The following is a 19,750-nucleotide window of genomic DNA, read 5'->3' as shown; positions in this document are numbered from 1 at the left end:
ATCCAGGTCATGTTATATCAAAAAAAACAAGCTGAAACAAGGACAACTGGACTTGTAAGGTTTCTTGAACACGTTTCACCATTTGTCCAAGTAGCTTCAGTTTCAATAACAGGTAAGTATCTGGTTGTGCAATTTTCTCATGGGAAACAAAAATGTTTCTATTTAAACCCCAACTCCCCACCGGTCTTTAAGAACCAAAGAATCTATTTCGATGAGTTGCAAAACTTTTTTTTTTTGGATATGCTAGTTCCAATTCTTCCATTATTTCAGTGCTTGATGTACATGATGCCTTTCCCCAAATTAAATCAAACAGCAAACTTGCAGTCGGCTATGCACTCTATGTGGTCTACTAAGCCAACCATGGTGACATATGGTGACATATTATTTGTAACAAACACAATATAATGAAAATAGCCTTACATATTGTCTAACTTTCTGAATTAAACAGGAATGTGAGTGGTTATAATGACATGTTGTCTTTGCATTTTTAGGGTTTTTAGGGTAGCACAGTTACCTTTTCAGGCAGCAGATGATCAGACATCCCATAAGTGTGGCACAGATTACTTGAAAGAAGTGAAGTATTCATTGCCAACACAAGGCTTAAGACTGAAGTAGGGCTAAGCAAGATTTCTGCTTGGCTTTGCCTCTTGGCAGGTGCCTTTAATAGTTTCGTGGTTTTTCGTTCCAAGCTTTAACCAGATCAAGAACCTCATGATTCTGCCAACAGCATCCCACGTACAACACTTAAATTATAGTATTGTCTCAGTGCTGCAACTAAGGAATATTTGTGCCAATTATTTTTTAAAAATTGATATGGTAGTAATGATTTGTTTTGTAAAATTCCTTTTTCCCGAGCCCAAGTTGACATCTTTAAACAAGTAGTTTCTCAGATCTTCAGTCCAAAACCCCAAAATTAAAACTTTTATTATCACAGATGTCAAATAAAAACTGCAAATCTACACAACTGAGAAGCTGGAAGTTGAAGAATGTTGGGCATATAAAAATATACTGCATATACTGAATTGGATTTCACATCAGCTTCATGTAAACTGTCTCGTGGCACCTCTACAGAGGGATTTCTCTTTGGTTTGCACGAGGTCTCTGGGACAACATCTGACCTGACAAAGCCAAAACAATGACTCTGCCAAAATGTAGCCGTGCTGTGTTTGTGTTTGCTCCCACCCTCAATAAAGAGGCGGCGAGCAGCGAACAAAGAAGAGCGATGGGGGCAGAGAGGGGGATGTTAAAACAGCCCACTTAACAAATTAGCAATTCTCAGCTGAATGAGAGGCTGTTTACGACCGAGTCCTCCTTCAGTCCCTCCAGTCTGATAATGTAAAGGACACCCTGCATGCGGTGACAAGTCGTTCCACTGTGGTTCTTAAATAAGTCTCGATTTGCCTCTAAAACCATTATGAATCTTTACTAATGCAGGCTGAAGTCTTGACAGTTTTTATTGCAGCTTTTCTGCCCTTGAGACATTTGGGAAGCAAACATCTGCTCTCGTTCAAAGCAAAACCACAACTTCAACGTCTGCTGCCCCCTTCAGGAAAAAAAAATAGACCCTAGAAACAAGCTCTTTATTTTTGTCTTTCAAATCCCACAGCATAAGAAACACCTCTTGAATGAGCTTTAAGTGCTGTAACACTGTGGCGTCCCTTTAACAAACATAAAGCAGAACAAAAAAAAAAAAAAGAGACATTTCACTAAAACCTTTAACTGGCATACAAACACAATACTGACCCAAGAAAAAATACCCCCCTTAACTGCACCCAGCCCTCTTCTCGAATTTATTGTTGAATGTAAGTATAATAGAAGTGTGGAAAGTGTTGGAAGTGGACATTTTATACTTAAATACAACTGTAAAACATAAATGGACTATAAGGAATACTGTGACAGTTAAAATGGACATAATCTAGTTGAAATCCGCACAAAGATAATATTATGACTCATAACCTCTAACTGAAGGCAAGAAGTCTGAACAAAAGTCTCACAGGTGTTTAGTTTTGGAATGTCGCCTACAAAGAAGAGACATCAAACAAGAGCTTTAACTACAAGGCATTGTATTATATTATCGTCCATTTGACAGAAAACACAAAACTCCTTCACAGCACCACCAAATGTATGTACAGTAGCAGGTTGTAAGACACGATGAGAACACCCAGGGTTTTCAAAAAGGAAATCCAGTAAGGGGATTGTAACCATCTCCACCTGCACAGTCATGGAATTTTTTAAAAAAAAATCTGTCCCAGCTTAACCTCAGTTCTGTACATTCATAGGCCAGTGCTGGCTGGTTTGGTAGTAACACACCAGCCAAGAAATGGGCATTAAACAGATGCTGCGTAGAAATGTCACTGCATCCCTGCTTGACTGGGCCTCACCAATCCCTTGAAGACTCGCAGCTTTCCTGCACCGGTCAGATCAAAACTGTAGTCTGTAGTGACATAGGGCATCTCCCCTTCAAAGCCAGGCTGAAACAGAGACAAACATACCGTAAGTCCCAACAATAAAATATATCCTTTAATCAGCTGTAATGTCATTGGAAGAGTGTATAAATTGGCATCTGACCTGTGTCGTGAGGATGCACGAAGGCAACGAAATAGCTCCCAAGAGGAGGCAGTTCACTTTCCGAAGAACTGTTGGATCTACAGGCGTCAACAAAAAGTACAGACCTCGTGCCACGTCGATACCTCGAAGCACACCTGGAGGATGTTAATCAGTAAAGCAATTGAGGGTTTTCACTTTAAAGCAGGTTTTTTTATCCATATAATTTCATACATCGATCAGGCATAACATTATGACCACCTTCCTAATATTGTGTAGGTGTCCCTTGTGCCTCCAAAACAATTGTGAAACATCGGAGAATGGACATGGGCCTTCTGAGGGTGTCCTGTGGTGTCTGGCGGCAGAATGTTGTTAGTGGGGGCCTTTGGGTCCTATGGGTTGAGGTGAGGGGCCTCTGTGGATCATCCCACAGATACTTGATCAGTTTGGGATCTAGTGAATTTAGAGGCCAGGTCAACACCTTGTGCTGTTCTTCATGTTTGTTGAGTTGTTCCTAAACCTGCTGGGGATGGCTGCTGCCATCAAGGAGTGTCATTGCTATGGGGTGGGGGTGTCTGGTCTGGTCTAGGTGGGTGCTACATGTCTAAGTAACATCCACGACCTAAATAACAACAACCTGAATGCCAGGTCCAAACGTTTCCCAGCAGAACACTGTATTGTCACAAGATGGCCAGTGGTTTTAATGTTGTGGCTGATCAGTGTATCAAGGCTGTATTTGAAAGCTTCAGCAAACCTGCACCTATGTTCAACATATAGGGTAGGTTTACAAAATGCTGATTTTGAAATTTTGCAATTTCCCCATTGTGGGACAGATAAAGGTTTTCTTATTCTTAAAATTATTTTAACACGTCCAAAGAATGACAGAGTAAAGCAAACAATAAAACAATAAAAGTCAGGCAAGACACGTACCAAAGCCCACACATGGGCAGGTGGGAGCCTGGGAGAGAAGGACTGGACCTCCCCTGCTTACTACTTTCTCTGCCAGGCAGCAGAGTCCCACCAGACTGGCATTGGCCGCATAAAACATGTGATTGGGCATCACTTCGCAGTGGATCACACCCAGAGCCACCGCTGTATTAGGCACCTGTGGGTTCATCAGGAGAATCATTAGATCATTATAAACACTATTTCTCTCTTGTATAACCAAACAAGTATAATCAAAATCATTTGTGGTTTGAGGAGTGACATGCTGAACCTAAAACTGAGGTGCTAGGTCCGCTACTTTCCTGCTTATTCTTCCTTTCCTCATATAATCCAACTATAAAGACAATATTAGCATATTCCCAACATGTGAAACTGTCTTTAAATGTCAGGATAAGAAGGATATGTTATGCTGATGCCATGTCTATATCATGTTATATTAATTTAGTTTAAACTGTTTCTTCAACACCGGTTCATGCTTAAAATTTCAATTGGCTGTTCAGTCTCTTAGATGTGTGACTGTGAAATTGTAACTCATTTGCCATTAATTAAAAATTCTAAATTGTCTCAGATCATAATAAAAAACTGTTACCATGTTCAAGTAACAGCGGACATGTGGTTCTCATGTACCTGGTATGGGGTGAGGCTGTTCAGAGGTCTAACTGGTCCCGGCTCAGGAGCCTGCAGCTGACTCAGATAGGCCAGCAGAGACAGCTCCCTGTGTTCATTGCTGCGCTGATGTTTCCTGTCAAACACATCAACTCAAAACAATAAGATAATGGAAGCTTAAATACCGTACGTTAAAACCAACTCAGGCTGAGAGGGCTTTGCTTACGCTGTTCCTTGGCGTGCCACTCCTTGAAACTCTGACTGCACAGCAAGGTGAGAGTAGCTCCTGGGTGGACTGTGGCTCTCCGTGAACTCGTCCAGAGCGCTCTGGGCAGGTGGGTGCGTCTGGCAGCCCTGTGCCGTCCTCACAAATTCGGGAGTGAGGGCGGGACACTGCGTGGTGCCGCCATGACCGAGCTGGATGACGTGTGAGACGGGGAAGAAGCGGATCATGTCCACCAGCACCTGTAATCCAAAACCTGAGTACAGACACAAGTTCAGAGGGAGCTTACAGATTTGATGTTGTTTTAATACTGTCACAGGGGAGAGTGTGAGCTGACCTTTGACCCAGCCCATGGTGTTGACGATGATGGGAGACTCTCGGCTCTGGGAGCGTCTGCGCCACAAGGACTTAAGACATTCCAGGTAGCGGTCTAAGTCTGACTCGCATGACGACTGACCGTAGTAGATCATGTGGTCTGGAGTGTGCTGATGTGTGAAAGGAGGACCTGAAAAACAACTCAGTGTAAGTCTGCTAATCTCTTCAGTACAAAAGTGGCACAAGGAGAAACCGTTTTTACATTTTATAATTACATTCACCCTACTACAGAATAGCTAAATACACTGAATAGTTTTCTGGAGGATTAGAAGTCAGTACTTGAATAAGAAGCTAGAGTCAGGAGCCTGTTAGCTTAGCATAAAGACAAGAAACAGATCTGTCCAAAGGAAACTAAATTTGCCTCCTAGCACTTTTAAAGCACCGCTATGAGCTCACTAATTAACACGATATGTTTAATGAAGCTCAATCTGGAACTTGTGCAAAAACACAAGGTGTGCTGGAACTTGCAACTCCAACAATATGGAAACCAGGACACTCAGGGAGTCACTGGAAGAATGTTAGACTTATGTCAGCACATAATCCTCCAAAAAAACATTGTAGGAGTGCAGACATCAGTCCCTTTGGACACAGCAAAGTTAGACGTGTCCCAGTTTCCAGTCTGTAAACTAGGTAATTGACGCCTCCAGCTACAGATTAACACAACCTATGTTTACATGGACACTATTATTCCACTAATAATGGCAATAAAAATGCTTCATTCAACCATGTCAGCCAGAACAGACTGGCCCAAAGGGGGAACTTTTCAATCAGATTGAGAGGGTTCAATAGGAAAATATAAGCGCCTAATAACCATTCAAACACTTGATCTGATTGTTTCTCTCTGATTGGAATAAATACATTCTTTCTACACATGGTTGCCCGATGTGGAATAAACATCAGTTGAGAACTTTTTTGTTGGGAGACCTTAAAAGAGTTAATGTTTAATGACCAACACTTTGATGATTAAAAGGTTCGAAAGCTGAAAATGATGTGGGCAGTTCCACTGCGGGTAAATGTGGGTGTGTGAATGAATTCAGTGCTGTCAAAAAGTTTGGATAAAACATCTTATGTCATATTTACAGCAGATCCGACGCTCCACAGCGCGTAGAAAGACTAAAATGTTCTACAGTGGTTGATGTTTTGGGGCATGTAAACACATTTATCTTATCAAGTCATTTTATTTAATGCCCACGTAATTATTTAAATTAGGCTGAAGAAATGCTGTCCATGTAAATTTAACCACTCTCAAATTTGCACCCACAAGTACCCAATATATGAATTCAGTTCAAAATGTAATCAAGAAAAAAAACAAAGATGTGGAGCAACGATAAAATTAAAAGTTACCCAAAAGAGGTTGTCTGACAGTCAGCAGAGACAGGCAACCAGGTGGAGTGAATTCTGATTGACCCAGGTCACCCTCCAAGTAGTCTACACTAGTAGTACTGCAGGAAAAACAGAACAAAATGTTACCCTGGAACACAGAAAACTGTAATAAGGGACGACAAAATAAAGAAAAAAAAAAAGACACAGAAATCTTAAGAGTAGAAAAATAGTAGAAAATATCAGCATATACTCTTTAATGTGTACAAACGAAGAAAAGACGTGTGAGGACTTACTGATTGAGTAAAGTATTGATGAGGACGCGAATGAACGTTGACTTGCCCACATTCTTGGTCCCATATACGAGGATAACTGCGGAGCCATCAATGTCTCCTGTGAATGAAAGACATAGCTCCGTTAAGTTTTCTGGTAAGCATTAAATGTGAGTGTTTTGTTACCGGAGTGCCCTGGAAGCCAAATGGTTCCAGCTAAGGACCGTTTGCTCCAGCACTCAACCTAGGAATATTATCACAACTGTCTATTATGTTCTGTGTTAAGTTCTCATGATCGCTATTAAACCACTAAACGTGCTCCAAATGACAGTACATTTGGACTTATCGACTCCAAGACGTGCATGTTATTCAGATTAAGATTCAGAAAACTTTATTTGCCCCCAGGGAGCAATTCAAGGCACATGTGAGCAGCATGAAGTGGAAAAGAAGACTCTTTTAAAGAAAGAAAAACAATACACAATATGTACAAAAACTATTGCATAAACATATGAAACATTTTAAACTTGGCTGTATGAATAAAGTGAATAAGTGGATAAAGTTGGTAAAGTGTCGACAAGGTAAGTGTAAACAGGAGTTACAGGGATTATATATTTACATGTTATTGCAGAGGTAGTAACATGCTGGTTCTAAAGTGGCCATAGGTGTGCATGCGAGAGTGAATGGATGAGTGCGTTAGCCCTGATAGACCTGATAGATTGGCCACTTGTCCAGGGTGTGCTGGGACAGACTCTATCTTTAACCTATGAAGGCCTTACAGTGCATCAACACACCCCCTTCTGTCTACCCGATGACAGATTTTGCTGTAGTGCATGTTTGGCACCTTAAGTTTTGAGTCACAAAGATGTTCCTTTAAAAGGATCATTTAACAATTTATTTAACATTTATTTCCAACTTTCTCACATTCTTTATATTTTTGGGTTCAAGTGTGCGAATAATATTTAATTTAATTTACTTTGGGCTTAAGAGAAGACAGAATAAACAATATTTTGTCCCCTTTATGTGACAGAACAAGACATGCTTATATCACCTCTATGAAAACTGAAAAGTTTGCTGCTGATGATTTTAATTGCACTGTATTCATTTGCCTTTTAAAACATTTAACATAGTGGAATAAAAGTGAAGTGGTTTTTCACGAGATGCACGTCTGAAAGGGGCTTACTTCTGCAGGCGTTGACCACAGTGTTTAGGGCCTCTCTGCAGCTGTTCGATATTTTCAGGCCCTCGATGGTGCTGGCCAGGGGAATCATACCCAAACCGTTGAGTGGAGTGTCGAGAACGGCTGACATTAATTCACTCTACATGCATGCAGGGAGGACAAGACATTTCAAGATTAAGTTATCACTCATTGAACACTGCACGATTCGGTGAAAATGTCAGCCAACTTACCACAGGAGGACTGAACAATTCACTCAGATCTGTGAAGCTTGACAGGAACCGTGTGAGGGGCGTCTCCATGGGCTCCAGCAGGATGATGGATGAGTGACAGATTATCTTTTTTAGCAACTTCTTCCGCAATGCTGCAAAAAATACATTAAAAGAGAATCACAAAAATATATTTTAATATGTTTTTGTTAAAAGCAGCGCAGTATTGCGTCAGTCGTGTATATAACTAATAATCAATTAAGGTGAGCTTCTTACCTGCTGGAAGATACTTTTGGAGGATGTGCGAAGCTCCTGCTCTGTCATCTTTGGAAAATTCAGAGTTCTCCAAAGTCCTAATGGTCAATGGGCAATGTGAAGCTGGGGAGAAGAGTGGATACGACTGCTGGCCACCTTCAACGGTGAACCCCATCACCTCTATACGCCCATACAGACAGGTCAAGAAGCACTTCCCACGGAAACACAGCGTCTGCAGGAAAGTAACACAAAGATTAATAGAAATGGATTAAAATGGAAAAACATGCGTTTCATTGTTGCTAAATCTATCGACAAAACATGCACTGAAGCGTACCTGATCTTTCTGCATGACAAGCACTACACGGTTCTGTCCATCATCTCTCTGTGCACAATGATGGAGAGCCTCTCCCTCCAGCCTACCCGGCTGTGCGTCCTTCGTTTCACCTGAAGCCTCCATACCGTTCCCATGAAACGACTGGGAATACTCCTTCCAGTCCTGAGAGTCATCTGACTCATTGTCCACAGTAAACACTGAACTTCCATTAGCCTGATTGTACGACTTCTTTACTCCAGACTCGGGACGGATTACCTTGGTGTCAGAGACAGCCTTTGCTTTATTTTTCAGCCTTTTCACGGAGGGTTTTTTCTTCACAGACATCTGGTGCTCCTTTATCACCCTGGCCGTGACAGGACTCGAGTTCAGATCAGAGGAGGTGATGGGAGTCCTGGACCGTTTGCCCCTCACGTCCTTCCACTTTTGAGATTTACCTTTGACCTGTGTGGTTTTGTTCACCTTCATGATCCTCAGATCAAGAATCACTCACGTGGGAGCTCGGAAATCAAAGGGGGAGGGAGCCTGTAAAGAGAGGGGCAACAATGTTTGCATCTGAGAATACATATTTCATCACAAAGAAGAGCACATGACGACAAAACCATTCACAAACGATGCTGCTATTTATTTTCTAAAGATATTCCTCAGCTATAGCTAGCTTCACTTCATAGCCACGATCCAATAGCATGAAAGCTAAGCTTATCATGTAAACAAGTAAAAACACTACACACATTATTTTAATTATTAGTTCCTCAACATCTGAGTAATGAATAAATTCAACAAACCCACAGTCTGACAACAATACAAACTTGGAAGTTGTCATGGCTAACGTTACCTAGCACAGCCTTCACAAGAACTAGCGGTAGTTGCTAGCAAACAGATGAACAAACAAACAAAAAAACGTACCCCCTGCTACGGAAGAAAGCGTTGCGGCAATGTAAACCTCACCCCTAATGGCTTTACTGAATGAGCAGCGTATATAATTTGCGAAACTGTATCCAAGGAGCTGGTCCGCTGTTTACACAGCGTGCTAACAAGCTAGCAGGCTAACATACATGTGAAACAAACGCCGCGTCTAGATGGTCGACCATAGTATTTCCCTGAGTGTTATTATTTACGAATAAGTATTTAACTAATTTAAGTTATGTTTATAGCTTTGTGACTTTAAATGAAAATAACACACAGCCAGTAAGACACAAATTATTATTTTGCTTTTAGAAAGCGTAGTGGTATTTTTGTGAATATTAGTTTTTAATACTGGACAACAAAAACTGTTCCCGAAGTTCGGTCGCTTAAACAGCGTCACATCCTGTTAAAGCGACCGAGTTTTTAGGGGCCTACAAGAAACGAAAACAAGGTGCATGTAGCTAGGCTTTGCTATTTTATAAAATCTACTGCAATTACGTCTGATCGGGAGTAGTTTATCCACATATCGAGAATAAATAATCAGTTTCCATCGATACTGCAGATGTGAGTCTCCGCGCGGCTGTCTGGTGCGTACCGCGCTAAGGGAGCGTCTTAAAAGATATGTGCTAGGAAATAAACGTCGAAGTGCGCAAGTAGGTAAGGGTTTGCAATAATTTCATGAAATACGGCCATTTGAAAAGTACACTTGAATGCATTCTGATTTTATTTGTAATATCAGCACAGTCCGTTTTAAATAAGTGGAACATTCGATTTATAAACGTGTTATTAAGATATTTAGGTAAGTCTTCTACACGTCTTTAACTTCATTTAAATGAACATTATGCAGTGGTGGAAGAAGTATTAAACTCTTAGCATGTGAACTATTGTGTTCTACTTTTAAAATGCTCTAAAAGTATCTAAGTATAATCAGGAAAATGTACCTAAAGCACAAAATTAAATTAGACAATGGAGAAAAATTGCATACATAGGTTGTTATGTGTTCTATCATCAGATTACTGTTGTGATTGATTGCTGTCACTGAGGATTCATTTGTAGATTATTTTCTCACATAAATGAATAAATTACTTCAGTGTTGTCCTGAACCTAAAATGAAGACTTCACACCATTCAGTGCAATCAGTGCAATCAATAATCCAGGTCTCTAAATTACTAAAGATAAATTACAATTATTAAAAAAGAAGAGCAGTGGATCACCGACAAGAAGATGGAAACACGACATGTTTGGCTTATTCCAATGTAAACTGAATAAAAAAAAACTCCTGTTAACTTATTAGTTTCAGGTCCATATATTTACATTTTTGGTTGATTTTATCTATAGTAAATCATCAGAAACTTTTTATAGAGAGAATATTTACCTCAGCTTATTTATAGAAATAATTATGTATCATGTGGTATACAAACTCCATATTAGAGCAGAAGCAATCTGCAGAAAACCGCTTCAGTCAAAAGTTTGGCAGTAAACTGAACTTCTTTGGGTTTTGGGGACATAAAACAGATAAAACATAGCATTTTGAAAATACGTAGAGGTTATTGTTATTAGCCTGCAGGTTGTTTTTTGGAAATATTTTAGCATCTTGTTTTGTCTGATCAAACCCAAACGTGTGCAGTTTTGCTGTAAGAAAAGTCAACGTAGCAGAGGATGGTTTCGATCCATCGACCTCTGGGTTATGGGCCCAGCACGCTTCCGCTGCGCCACTCTGCTTCACACAAATGCAAGCAAACCCATAATCCCTGGCTTAAGAGGCCATTGTCTTACCAATTACAAAATGTGGTAGTAAACTGAATTTCTTTTTTTTGTGGACACATAACACCTTACTGGGATTCTGGGAACCAACATAGGCATTTCTGACTATTTAAATGTGATTTCTGGGGGTATAGTGCAACATGGACCTTCAGTAAACAGAACAGATGTAGAGACATAAAGATTATTCTTATTATTAGTCTGCTGGTTGTTTTCATGGAAGCTTTAAGTGTTCTGTTCTCTCTGATCAAAGTCAAAGATATTCTTTTTGTTTACAAGATAAAGTAATGTAGCAGAGGATGGTTTCGATCCATCGACCTCTGGGTTATGGGCCCAGCACGCTTCCGCTGCGCCACTCTGCTTCGCACAACTCACCTGGGACTCAGCTTAGGAGGCTAGTGCCTTATCCATTGTTTGCGCTATGACACATCGTAAAAGAAAAACGCGCATACTGGTTTCCCAAGGCACAATGTGTCCTTATGTGTCTTTGATTCAAGTTACACATTTCACATGTGAGCATTTGTCACATTGCTTTGTTAAAACTTGGTAGCAAACTGAACTTTTAACACATAAAACAGAAGTAAAACAAGTAATCAGAAGATGTTCATTAGACTGTGAGAAATCATGATAGCATCCTCTTATTTATTCTGACTCCTATTATGTTTTTTTTTCTTTTTTTTTAGTATAGTATTGATCTCACCCATTCTCCTATTTGTTCTGCCACTGCAAATAAAAAAAACTGTAAACTATACTACTATAAATTATTTGGCGGATTAACCAATAATGAAAACTGTAACACAGCAACACTTATGTGTGTCATATAGCCGCAGTCTACAGTGAAGCTGGAGGGATGCCTGTAGCAGACAGCAAGCATGCACAGCGTATCCTCTCCTCCCTGAACGAGCAGAGGGCAGTCGGCAGGTTCTGCGATGCAGTGCTGAATGTGGGAGGTGGAGTGGTCTACCTCGCCCATCGCAACATCCTCGCCTGCTTCAGCGAACTCTTCCAGCAGTCCAGCGTGACCTCCGCCCCCTGCATGGAGTTCTGTCTGCAAGGATGCCCCAACGATGGCCTGGAGCTGCTCCTGAACTTCGTCTACACCGGAGAACTGAGGCTGGAGCCCGACAACCTGGACAAGGTGCAGCATGCGGCGACCAGTCTGGGTGTGCCGGAAGCTCTCGCGCTCTGTCAGCAGTTCAAGGAAACCTCCGTGGATGCTGTGCCTGCGAAGCGTAAAAGAGGGAGGCCTAGGAAGTCAGATGCGGCTGTAGTTAAAGAGGAGAACTTGCTCACTGCCGCAAAAGACGAGTCCAGCTTTGATCCTGCTGCTGGCACTTCTACCACGGCTACTAACACCACCACAACCACACGCTCTGGCCGAGTGGTCAAGGGCCCCAAGCGACTGGTCACTATTGATGAGAGCCACATCTCTGACAGCAAGAGGGCCCCAAATGTTCTGGAGAAAGAAAGTGGTGAAGTCACCGTGGAGAGCCAAAACTCAGATCTGCAAGTTGAGGTAGAATACGTGAACATTAAAACGAATTGCACCAATGAGGCAAATCATTATGCAGAATATATTGGTTATTATTAACCTTGTCTTGTGACGCTTTTAGGTAACAGAGCTGCAGATTGACATAAACGACAGTGGTGTTAGCCAGGTGACCGGAGAAGAAGCTGCAGAAGAAGAAGAAGAAGATGTGGGCGACTTTGAGGGGATCACCGAAGACACGGACGAGGAGTATGTGCCCATCGCAGAGCCCACATCACCAGCACCGTCCACATCTTCGACACAGAAACGCAAGGCCCAGACTAAAACAAACAAAAACACGAAGGGCGAGGCTACGGAGGAAGACTCCAAGAAGGACTGTGTGCAGTGTCCCATCTGCAGCAAATCCTTCAAGAGCAAATATTACCTCAAAGTCCACAACAGGTACAAGGTTTCACCATCTTTCCTCGGAATTGCCCTTGAAGGAACAGCCACTAATTAGTTCCTTCCACAGGCGGCACACAGGGGAGAGGCCGTTCGGTTGCCTTAAATGTGGAAAGAGGTACTTCAGGAAGGAGAATCTCTTGGTACATGAGATCAGAGACTGCGCAAGAGTACAGGTGAGTGGAGAGAAGACACGCTTCAGCCGTCGTCAGCATCAAGAATCATCAGTGACTGTACCGTTGTAATTCCAGACATACGCCTGCCCAACGTGCTCCTCCACCTTTAATACTAAAGAAGAGCTGCGTATGCACGTTGTCTCCCACACAGGAGACATGCCTCACAAGGTACAGCCTCACAAACAGTGGCGACTGTAAATTCTGTCAAACATGAACAGTTTTTAAACTTCCATCTCACTGTGAATATCTTTTCCAGTGTTCAACGTGTCCTGAGCAGTTTATGTACAAGAAAAACTTGACAGTCCACATGATGAAGGTTCATGGTTACCCAAAACCTCATGCAGTGAGTACTCTCGTCCACACTTGGCTTGCGAATTCTGATACTTTCGAACACAAATGTTTTGGGGCCGTGTCTCTGATTCTGTTTGTAGTGTCCACAGTGCCCGAAAACCTTCCTAACTCGGACGGAGCTGCGCGTGCACGAAGCAGCCAAACATCGAGGTGAAAAGCCGTTTGTGTGCGAGGAGTGTGGCCATCGAGCGTCGAGTAGAAACGGCCTGCAAATGCACATCAAAGCCATTCACAGGTTGAGCATTTTTCTTTTCTATTACAGTACTGCTTCAGTCAGACGAAGTTGTCATCTTTAAGTACAGGTGTGAACACACCTAAGAAGGTCTGGGCCACGTTGAGTGTTCGCACTGCGTCCTGGGTCACATTAAAGACTGCCAGCTCAACTGACATCCTAAGCATAAGTGGTTTTGGTCTCATTCATTCAGACACTCAACCACAACATTAAATGATCACCAGGAAAGACAAAAGTACCATAAGTGAATAAGAAAAGTGAATGTAGCAGAGGATGGTTTCGATCCATCGACCTCTGGGTTATGGGCCCAGCACGCTTCCGCTGCGCCACTCTGCTTCACACCCCAGACGGGACTCAAACCCCCAATCACTCGCTTGTAATATCTTTAATTAAATTACAAATGTGAGTAGTTGTTGCTTTTAACACATAAAACAGAGAAAAAAAAGATGTTACTTACACTATGGGACTGCATATTGATGCACACAGCGTGCAAAACTATCATGAGCTATCATGTGGTGGCTCAAGACGCACATGGAGACACATTTTAAGTCTAGGTGTAAACAAATGTACCTAAAGCTGGATACTTGTGATCGTCCCCGAGGATGTTAACGTATGGTCTGAGCAGAAAGTCGAGGAACCCGTCAGTTGTAGAAAAGATGATTAAAGTGGGACTTTGTGTGGATTTTTAACTTCTCTGATCCGCCTCACAGAAACGAGCGGCCCTTCGTATGCAACTTATGCGGCCACGCGTTCTCCCAGAAGAACAACCTCAACATGCACCTGCGCATACACAGCGGCGAGAGACCTTACCAGTGTCACCTCTGTGGGAAGACCTTCAGGACGCAAGGTAATGGGGCTGGTCGTGCCGCCATCTTCCTTCGGCGTGAGGCGAAGATACTGTGAGATGTGAAAGAAAAGTGAAGTTAGCTGCTGCAGTTTGAGCGGATTATCAACGCGATCAGCACTCTCATTACACAAATCTGACCACTGACATAATTCTTTTTAATTAGCATCGCCAATAAACATCCGTAAATCTCCCTAGAACTCATAGAAATAAGGATGTTCCTTAGCACTTTAGAACTTGGACATGTTTGTATTTGGATGTCTATAGATATCTAGTGCTGTCCAGTACACATAAAGTAGAATTACAACAAAACTTTATAAAACTAGGGTTTGTGTCACAGCTGTAGCATTGGATTGCACTAGATTGTACAGCTGTACCTTAGCATACTTCCTGTTTACATCCACAACTTTTAGAGAATGCTTCAAAATACAAAAGACATAACAGGACGAAATCCATGGACACTTGTTGGAGTCTCGGCACACCGAGCAGTTAGAAATAAGTTCTTAAACACTCTAAGCAGATATTATTTGGACTGTTAATCCCTGTATTTCCACAACCAGCTAGTCTGGATAAACACCACCGGACGCACACCGGCGAGCGCCCCTTCGGCTGCGATGTCTGCGAGCAGCGCTTCACAGAGAAAGGCGCCCTCGTACGCCACAAGGCCAGCAAGCACGAGGAAGGCCGCCCACACTGCTGTCACATATGTGGCAAAACCTTTAAAGGTAAAATGAACCGCTGCTGACTGTGCATCAAAACATTAAAGATGTACCGAGGGGAAAATGCAAACAGTTTTTTCTTTTCTTCAACAGCAAGGGAGCAACTACGCGTCCATCTGCGGCGTCACAAAGGGATGAGGAAGTTTGAGTGCAAGGACTGCGGCTACATGTTCACCCGACAGGTCGGTTCAAATGTAACAGGAATAGCCCAATCAAAGGTAGAGACACAGAGATCTGCTTATTCAGGAGGAAATCTTCCAACCTCTGTTGTCTCTGTTCAGCAAGACCAAACATATGCAGTTGGTTTGTTAGAAAAATCAGTGTAGCAGAGGATGGTTTCGATCCATCGACCTCTGGGTTATGGGCCCAGCACGCTTCCGCTGCGCCACTCTGCTTCATGCTCTTGTGTACCAGAAACTCACAATCCCTGGTTACATTGTTTGGTCTGAACAAAGAAAGAAAAAAACTGTCCATCACAGTCTTCCAACTCACAAAGAATCCTTAAACATCAATAACTAAATATTATTTGAATGAACTCGCTTTGACCAAATATGGTAGCGACTTTCTTTGGGGTTTTAAAAGTAAAACAAGTCATTTGCAAATCTTACTAGGATTCTGGGAAACCGCAATAGTCTGACCTACCACAGAACTGATTATATGTATATGCCGGAGAGATTATGTCTAAATAACAGCTTTAAATAGCTGTAGAGACATAAAAAGTTTCCACATATTACCCAGTCAAAACCAAACAAAGTGACTATGATTATCTGTGTGCATATTGTTTTCTGTAAATATTTTAGTGCCCTGTTTCGTCTGTGAGAAAAGTCAGTGTAGCAGAGGATGGTTTCGATCCATCGACCTCTGGGTTATGGGCCCAGCACGCTTCCGCTGCGCCACTCTGCTTCACACCCCAGATGGGATTCGAACCCACAATCCCTGGCTTAGGAGGCCAGTGCCTTATCCATTAGGCCACTGGGGCTGTGAATGTGCTTGAATGAGTCAGAGAAGAAAAACAAACATGAACAGTGCTGTTTCCTGGTGATGTCCTTGCCGGAAAAGATTAGTGTCAGAGCCTGTTAGGAAAAACTGCAGTAAGTCACATTTAAGAAGACAGAATCAGTGACTCTTTCGGTATTCGTATTATAAAAATAAATTTTGTACATCAGATTATTTGCCGACTGAGCTTCTCTTGACACACTCTGAGTCTAAAGACCTCCATCATCACTTTCAATTCTAATAGTTTTCTCCTTGAGTACCCCTTGGTTGTTTTTTTCCTCCTGGTCTGTGATAAATAAACTTTAACCAAATCTATTGTTCTGTGCAAAAGAAAAAAGACATTATTCTCATATATTTTCTTTGAAGTCAGCCTGTTTTATTTTTTACTGGAGCTTAAACTTCAACAAAATAATGTTAAAGTGGTTTGATTTGTTCCTTCAAAAGTCTCTATTACATTTCTGTTCACAAACGACAATAACTTAATGTCATATCTGAGAAACTGGAACTGAGGGGGATTTTCTTCTTCAAATTAATTTACTATACGCTTTGGCTCACTAGCCTGAATGAATACCATCTTTACATTTCCTCTTCCAGGCTCACCTCCGACGACACATTCAGATCCACAAACGCACCGAGAACTACAACCCTCGGCAAAGGAAACTGAGGAACGTGATCGTGCAGGACGTGGATGGAAGTCCTGGAGAGAATGAAGCTGCTAAGGCGGCGGAGGCCTCGCTGATCGCTGACGAGACAGACTACGTCCCAGAGGCAGATGTCGTCCAGGATTCCACAAACCCGGGGTCTGTCACAGCCCTCGCCTCCAGCTGCATAGTGGGGGTAGTGATCGAGGCGGGTGAGGCAGCCCTGATGGAGGAGGTGGGGTCCAACCAGGGCCTGGGACATGTCGCGGCAGATGCAGAGAGTTTTTCTGTGCCGGAAGTAACGCAGCTGGTCGGTGAGGCCTACGAGGCCGCGATGGACATGGAGGGAATCGTTGACAATTTATCAGATAGTAAGACCTGAGCGCTGAAGACCAGAGGATGTGAGCAGCACCACCTCCGTCCTTTCAGCATGGAACTGATGTCATCTCTTCAGAGGCTGTTGATCCAAATCCAGACACAGATTGCATGACTAATACTTAGTGTAAATGTGGTAAAGATGACATGTAAACGATGGCGAGGCCTTAAACGAGTGGCCTTCCAGATCTGGTTACAAAGAAGCTGCAACAGAGTCGGATACTGTTGAGTTTCCACATTCGGTAGTCTACTCAGAGTAAATAAACTGCATGCTTGAATGCAAAATAATATTTGGATCTGGTTTCATTAATCCTAATTTGACAAATGTGCCTACAGCAGCTGGAGCTGTGTGTGAGTCTGTTACTGAAGGGATTAAAGGACTAGTTTGACATTTATCTTCACAATCCAGCAGAACAACTCTGCTACTAACATTCACAAGTGTTAACATTTCTCATTTTTGTTGACAACAACAGGAAGGAGATAATTCCCTACTGTTTATTACTGGTGCTGCATTATGTTGAAAAGTGTTGCAAACAAGAATGACAAAAAGTAGAACTCCTGGCAGAGCTCCTAGATTCCACAACTACCAGCGGATAGGAACGTAAAATGCTTTTTAAAACATTAACTTTGCACGTGTTAAAAAGATAATTTCAGTTTATTTTAAGCTGATGTATTTAATGTATCAATGTGGCCCCACATACCTTCCACTTCTGCTGCAGAAATTCGGGGATACGAGGAGTCACTCAACAACGATGAATTAAAAAGAAAAAGTTATTTTTATACACTATACATCAACTAAAAGTGAACACAGACATCAGCCACCTGGAATCAGGATACTTGCTGGCTGACCTGTACGGTGTTTGACTTGGATGGAAATGCCCAAAGCAGTTAACAAAACGGCCATTCTACAGGGCTGATATCTGTTTTCTGTCTAATATCTGTCAGATTTGAAAAAGCATTTTTTGGAAAGCTGCAGGATATTGGTCCTTCAGTGTTTGGTTTTAACACAGTATACCTTGTTCCAACAAATGTCTGAAGTAGAAGTGGAGAATGCAAAGTTAGCATGAGTAACCCGAGCAATATAATATGTTGAAATAAAACTAGAAAGGAAATGCGTCTGTTTGATTAACGGATATATTTTGACCCACAAAACATCCACATTGTTATTCAAGTGTTACACACACATGAATGATTTTTCTTATCATCTAAATGTAGCATTTTATGTTCAAGTGCACTCATTAGCTTACACTTGCTATAAAAAAATAAATGCATTCAGCCTGCTGCATTCACTGTCCCTTGATATCTAAACAAATAGGTATCTGTTGGATCTTTGCTAACGGCTAATTAAATATAGCCTGCCTGGACTTTCATTTACTTCAACCATACTCGAAGCATTACACACAAAACGGCACATAGGGTTAAGAATAAACTGTATTTACAAAACGGATTCAACATCACAAACTTGTATGAAAACTAAGAAAACAGTGCTGCGTTAACAAGAGCATAGAAACACTCAAAAATACCATTTCCATTAAAGCAAGATTAACTTTACACGAGAGCACACTGAGATTCTTTTGCACTTCCAGTTGTGACTGCTGCCTCCTCACCAGCATTTACCAAGCGCCACTGATCTCCTTGCAGCGGACAGGTAGGGACTTCATAAGCAACCACTGCACAAATATATCCATAAATAAACAGTAAAACATTCATAAATATAGATTTATATATTTTTAAAGGAAAAACTCTTCATGCACATTCGACTGGTGGTTATAAAAGCTCAGTTTAAGGGTCAGAAGTGTGATGAGGAGATGTTGTGCGGCCTAATGAGCACTAGAGTGAGTTGACATCACATTAAGTTCTACTATGCTGACAGGAAACTACTCAGCGCACCTACTTCGCCTGGTAAGATTCAACCCGTCTTCTCGAGCCGTACAGGTGTGTGTCTGTGCTGGATATCAGTTGTGATTGCCGTAACTTCTTGGAATGTAAACGGACCATTGCTGCTTATGTCTAACAAATTATTAAACTCCACCAAAATAGTTTGAACTTGGGTTAAAATTGTTTAAAATTACAATACCCACAACGCAACAGTTCAGGTCAGAGATTCAGGTTTGTTATGCTGGCTATGGTATCCGTGAGCTGCTGCCATTTCATCAGGTTTAGAGCCTCAACAACCTCTTTCCCATACATATTAAGACTCTTCAAAACTTGTAAACGGACTTCGCTGTGGTGGAGTTCCCTTTGGAGACTTTAAATCTGAATTCAGTGAGTTTGATTTTTAAAAGAAACACAGATATCCATGTAAAGAAACACCTGTTGACTCTCTCATCTTTGTGCAGACGACAGTCCCAGATGGTTCCCTTAGAAAAGCTTATCGTTTTCTTCTCTATTATCACCAAAATATAGTGTGTTCAGCTTTGTGCCATTGTACAAGTGTGTAATGGGCTCACTGCTGCCCCTTGGGAACGCTGGAAGGAAAAACTTTTGCCAAAGCTGCTGCTTTGACATGGATGTAGTGTATAATGAGAACTGCCCTGCAGCCAAATGACAACCTCAGGGGCTGAC

The 19,750-nt window shown here is 41.9% G+C and overlaps 2 protein-coding genes across 5 annotated transcripts; one reads left to right on the top strand and one right to left on the bottom strand.

Moving 5' to 3' along the window:
• Nucleotides 1-1,530: 1,530 nt before the first annotated feature.
• Nucleotides 1,531-9,319, bottom strand: nol9 (nucleolar protein 9). Of its 3 annotated transcripts, none has more exons than XM_084553299.1 (13): nt 9,161-9,319; nt 8,258-8,779; nt 7,945-8,155; nt 7,693-7,823; nt 7,466-7,601; nt 6,310-6,406; nt 6,038-6,135; nt 4,656-4,823; nt 4,322-4,574; nt 4,117-4,231; nt 3,475-3,649; nt 2,569-2,702; nt 1,531-2,471 (listed from the first exon to the last, which is right to left on the bottom strand). In XM_084553299.1, the coding sequence occupies exons 2-13, from the start codon at nt 8,720-8,722 to the stop codon at nt 2,352-2,354; spliced, it is 2,103 nt and encodes a 700-aa protein (XP_084409425.1). In that variant the 5' UTR covers nt 8,723-8,779; nt 9,161-9,319; the 3' UTR covers nt 1,531-2,351. The 3 variants fall into 3 exon arrangements, with proteins under 3 accessions (XP_084409425.1, XP_084409427.1, XP_084409426.1); XM_084553301.1 differs by having other exon boundaries at nt 9,203-9,271; XM_084553300.1 differs by lacking the exon at nt 9,161-9,319 and having other exon boundaries at nt 8,258-9,108.
• Nucleotides 9,320-9,470: 151 nt separating this feature from the next.
• zbtb48 (zinc finger and BTB domain containing 48) lies at nt 9,471-17,194 on the top strand. Of its 2 annotated transcripts, none has more exons than XM_084553298.1 (11): nt 9,471-9,813; nt 11,746-12,437; nt 12,535-12,851; nt 12,922-13,027; nt 13,103-13,195; nt 13,284-13,370; nt 13,459-13,613; nt 14,321-14,457; nt 15,015-15,179; nt 15,267-15,355; nt 16,764-17,194. In XM_084553298.1, exons 2-11 carry the CDS (start codon nt 11,772-11,774, stop codon nt 17,190-17,192), a joined length of 2,244 nt encoding a protein of 747 aa, XP_084409424.1. In that variant the 5' UTR covers nt 9,471-9,813; nt 11,746-11,771; the 3' UTR covers nt 17,193-17,194. The 2 variants fall into 2 exon arrangements, with proteins under 2 accessions (XP_084409424.1, XP_084409423.1); XM_084553297.1 differs by having other exon boundaries at nt 9,471-9,817.
• Nucleotides 17,195-19,750: the final 2,556 nt, after the last annotated feature.

This window comes from Chelon labrosus, assembly GCF_963514085.1.
Source record: "Chelon labrosus genome assembly, chromosome: 10".
Lineage (NCBI taxonomy): Eukaryota > Metazoa > Chordata > Actinopteri > Mugiliformes > Mugilidae > Chelon > Chelon labrosus.
This window is presented reverse-complemented; position numbering and strand designations above follow the sequence as displayed.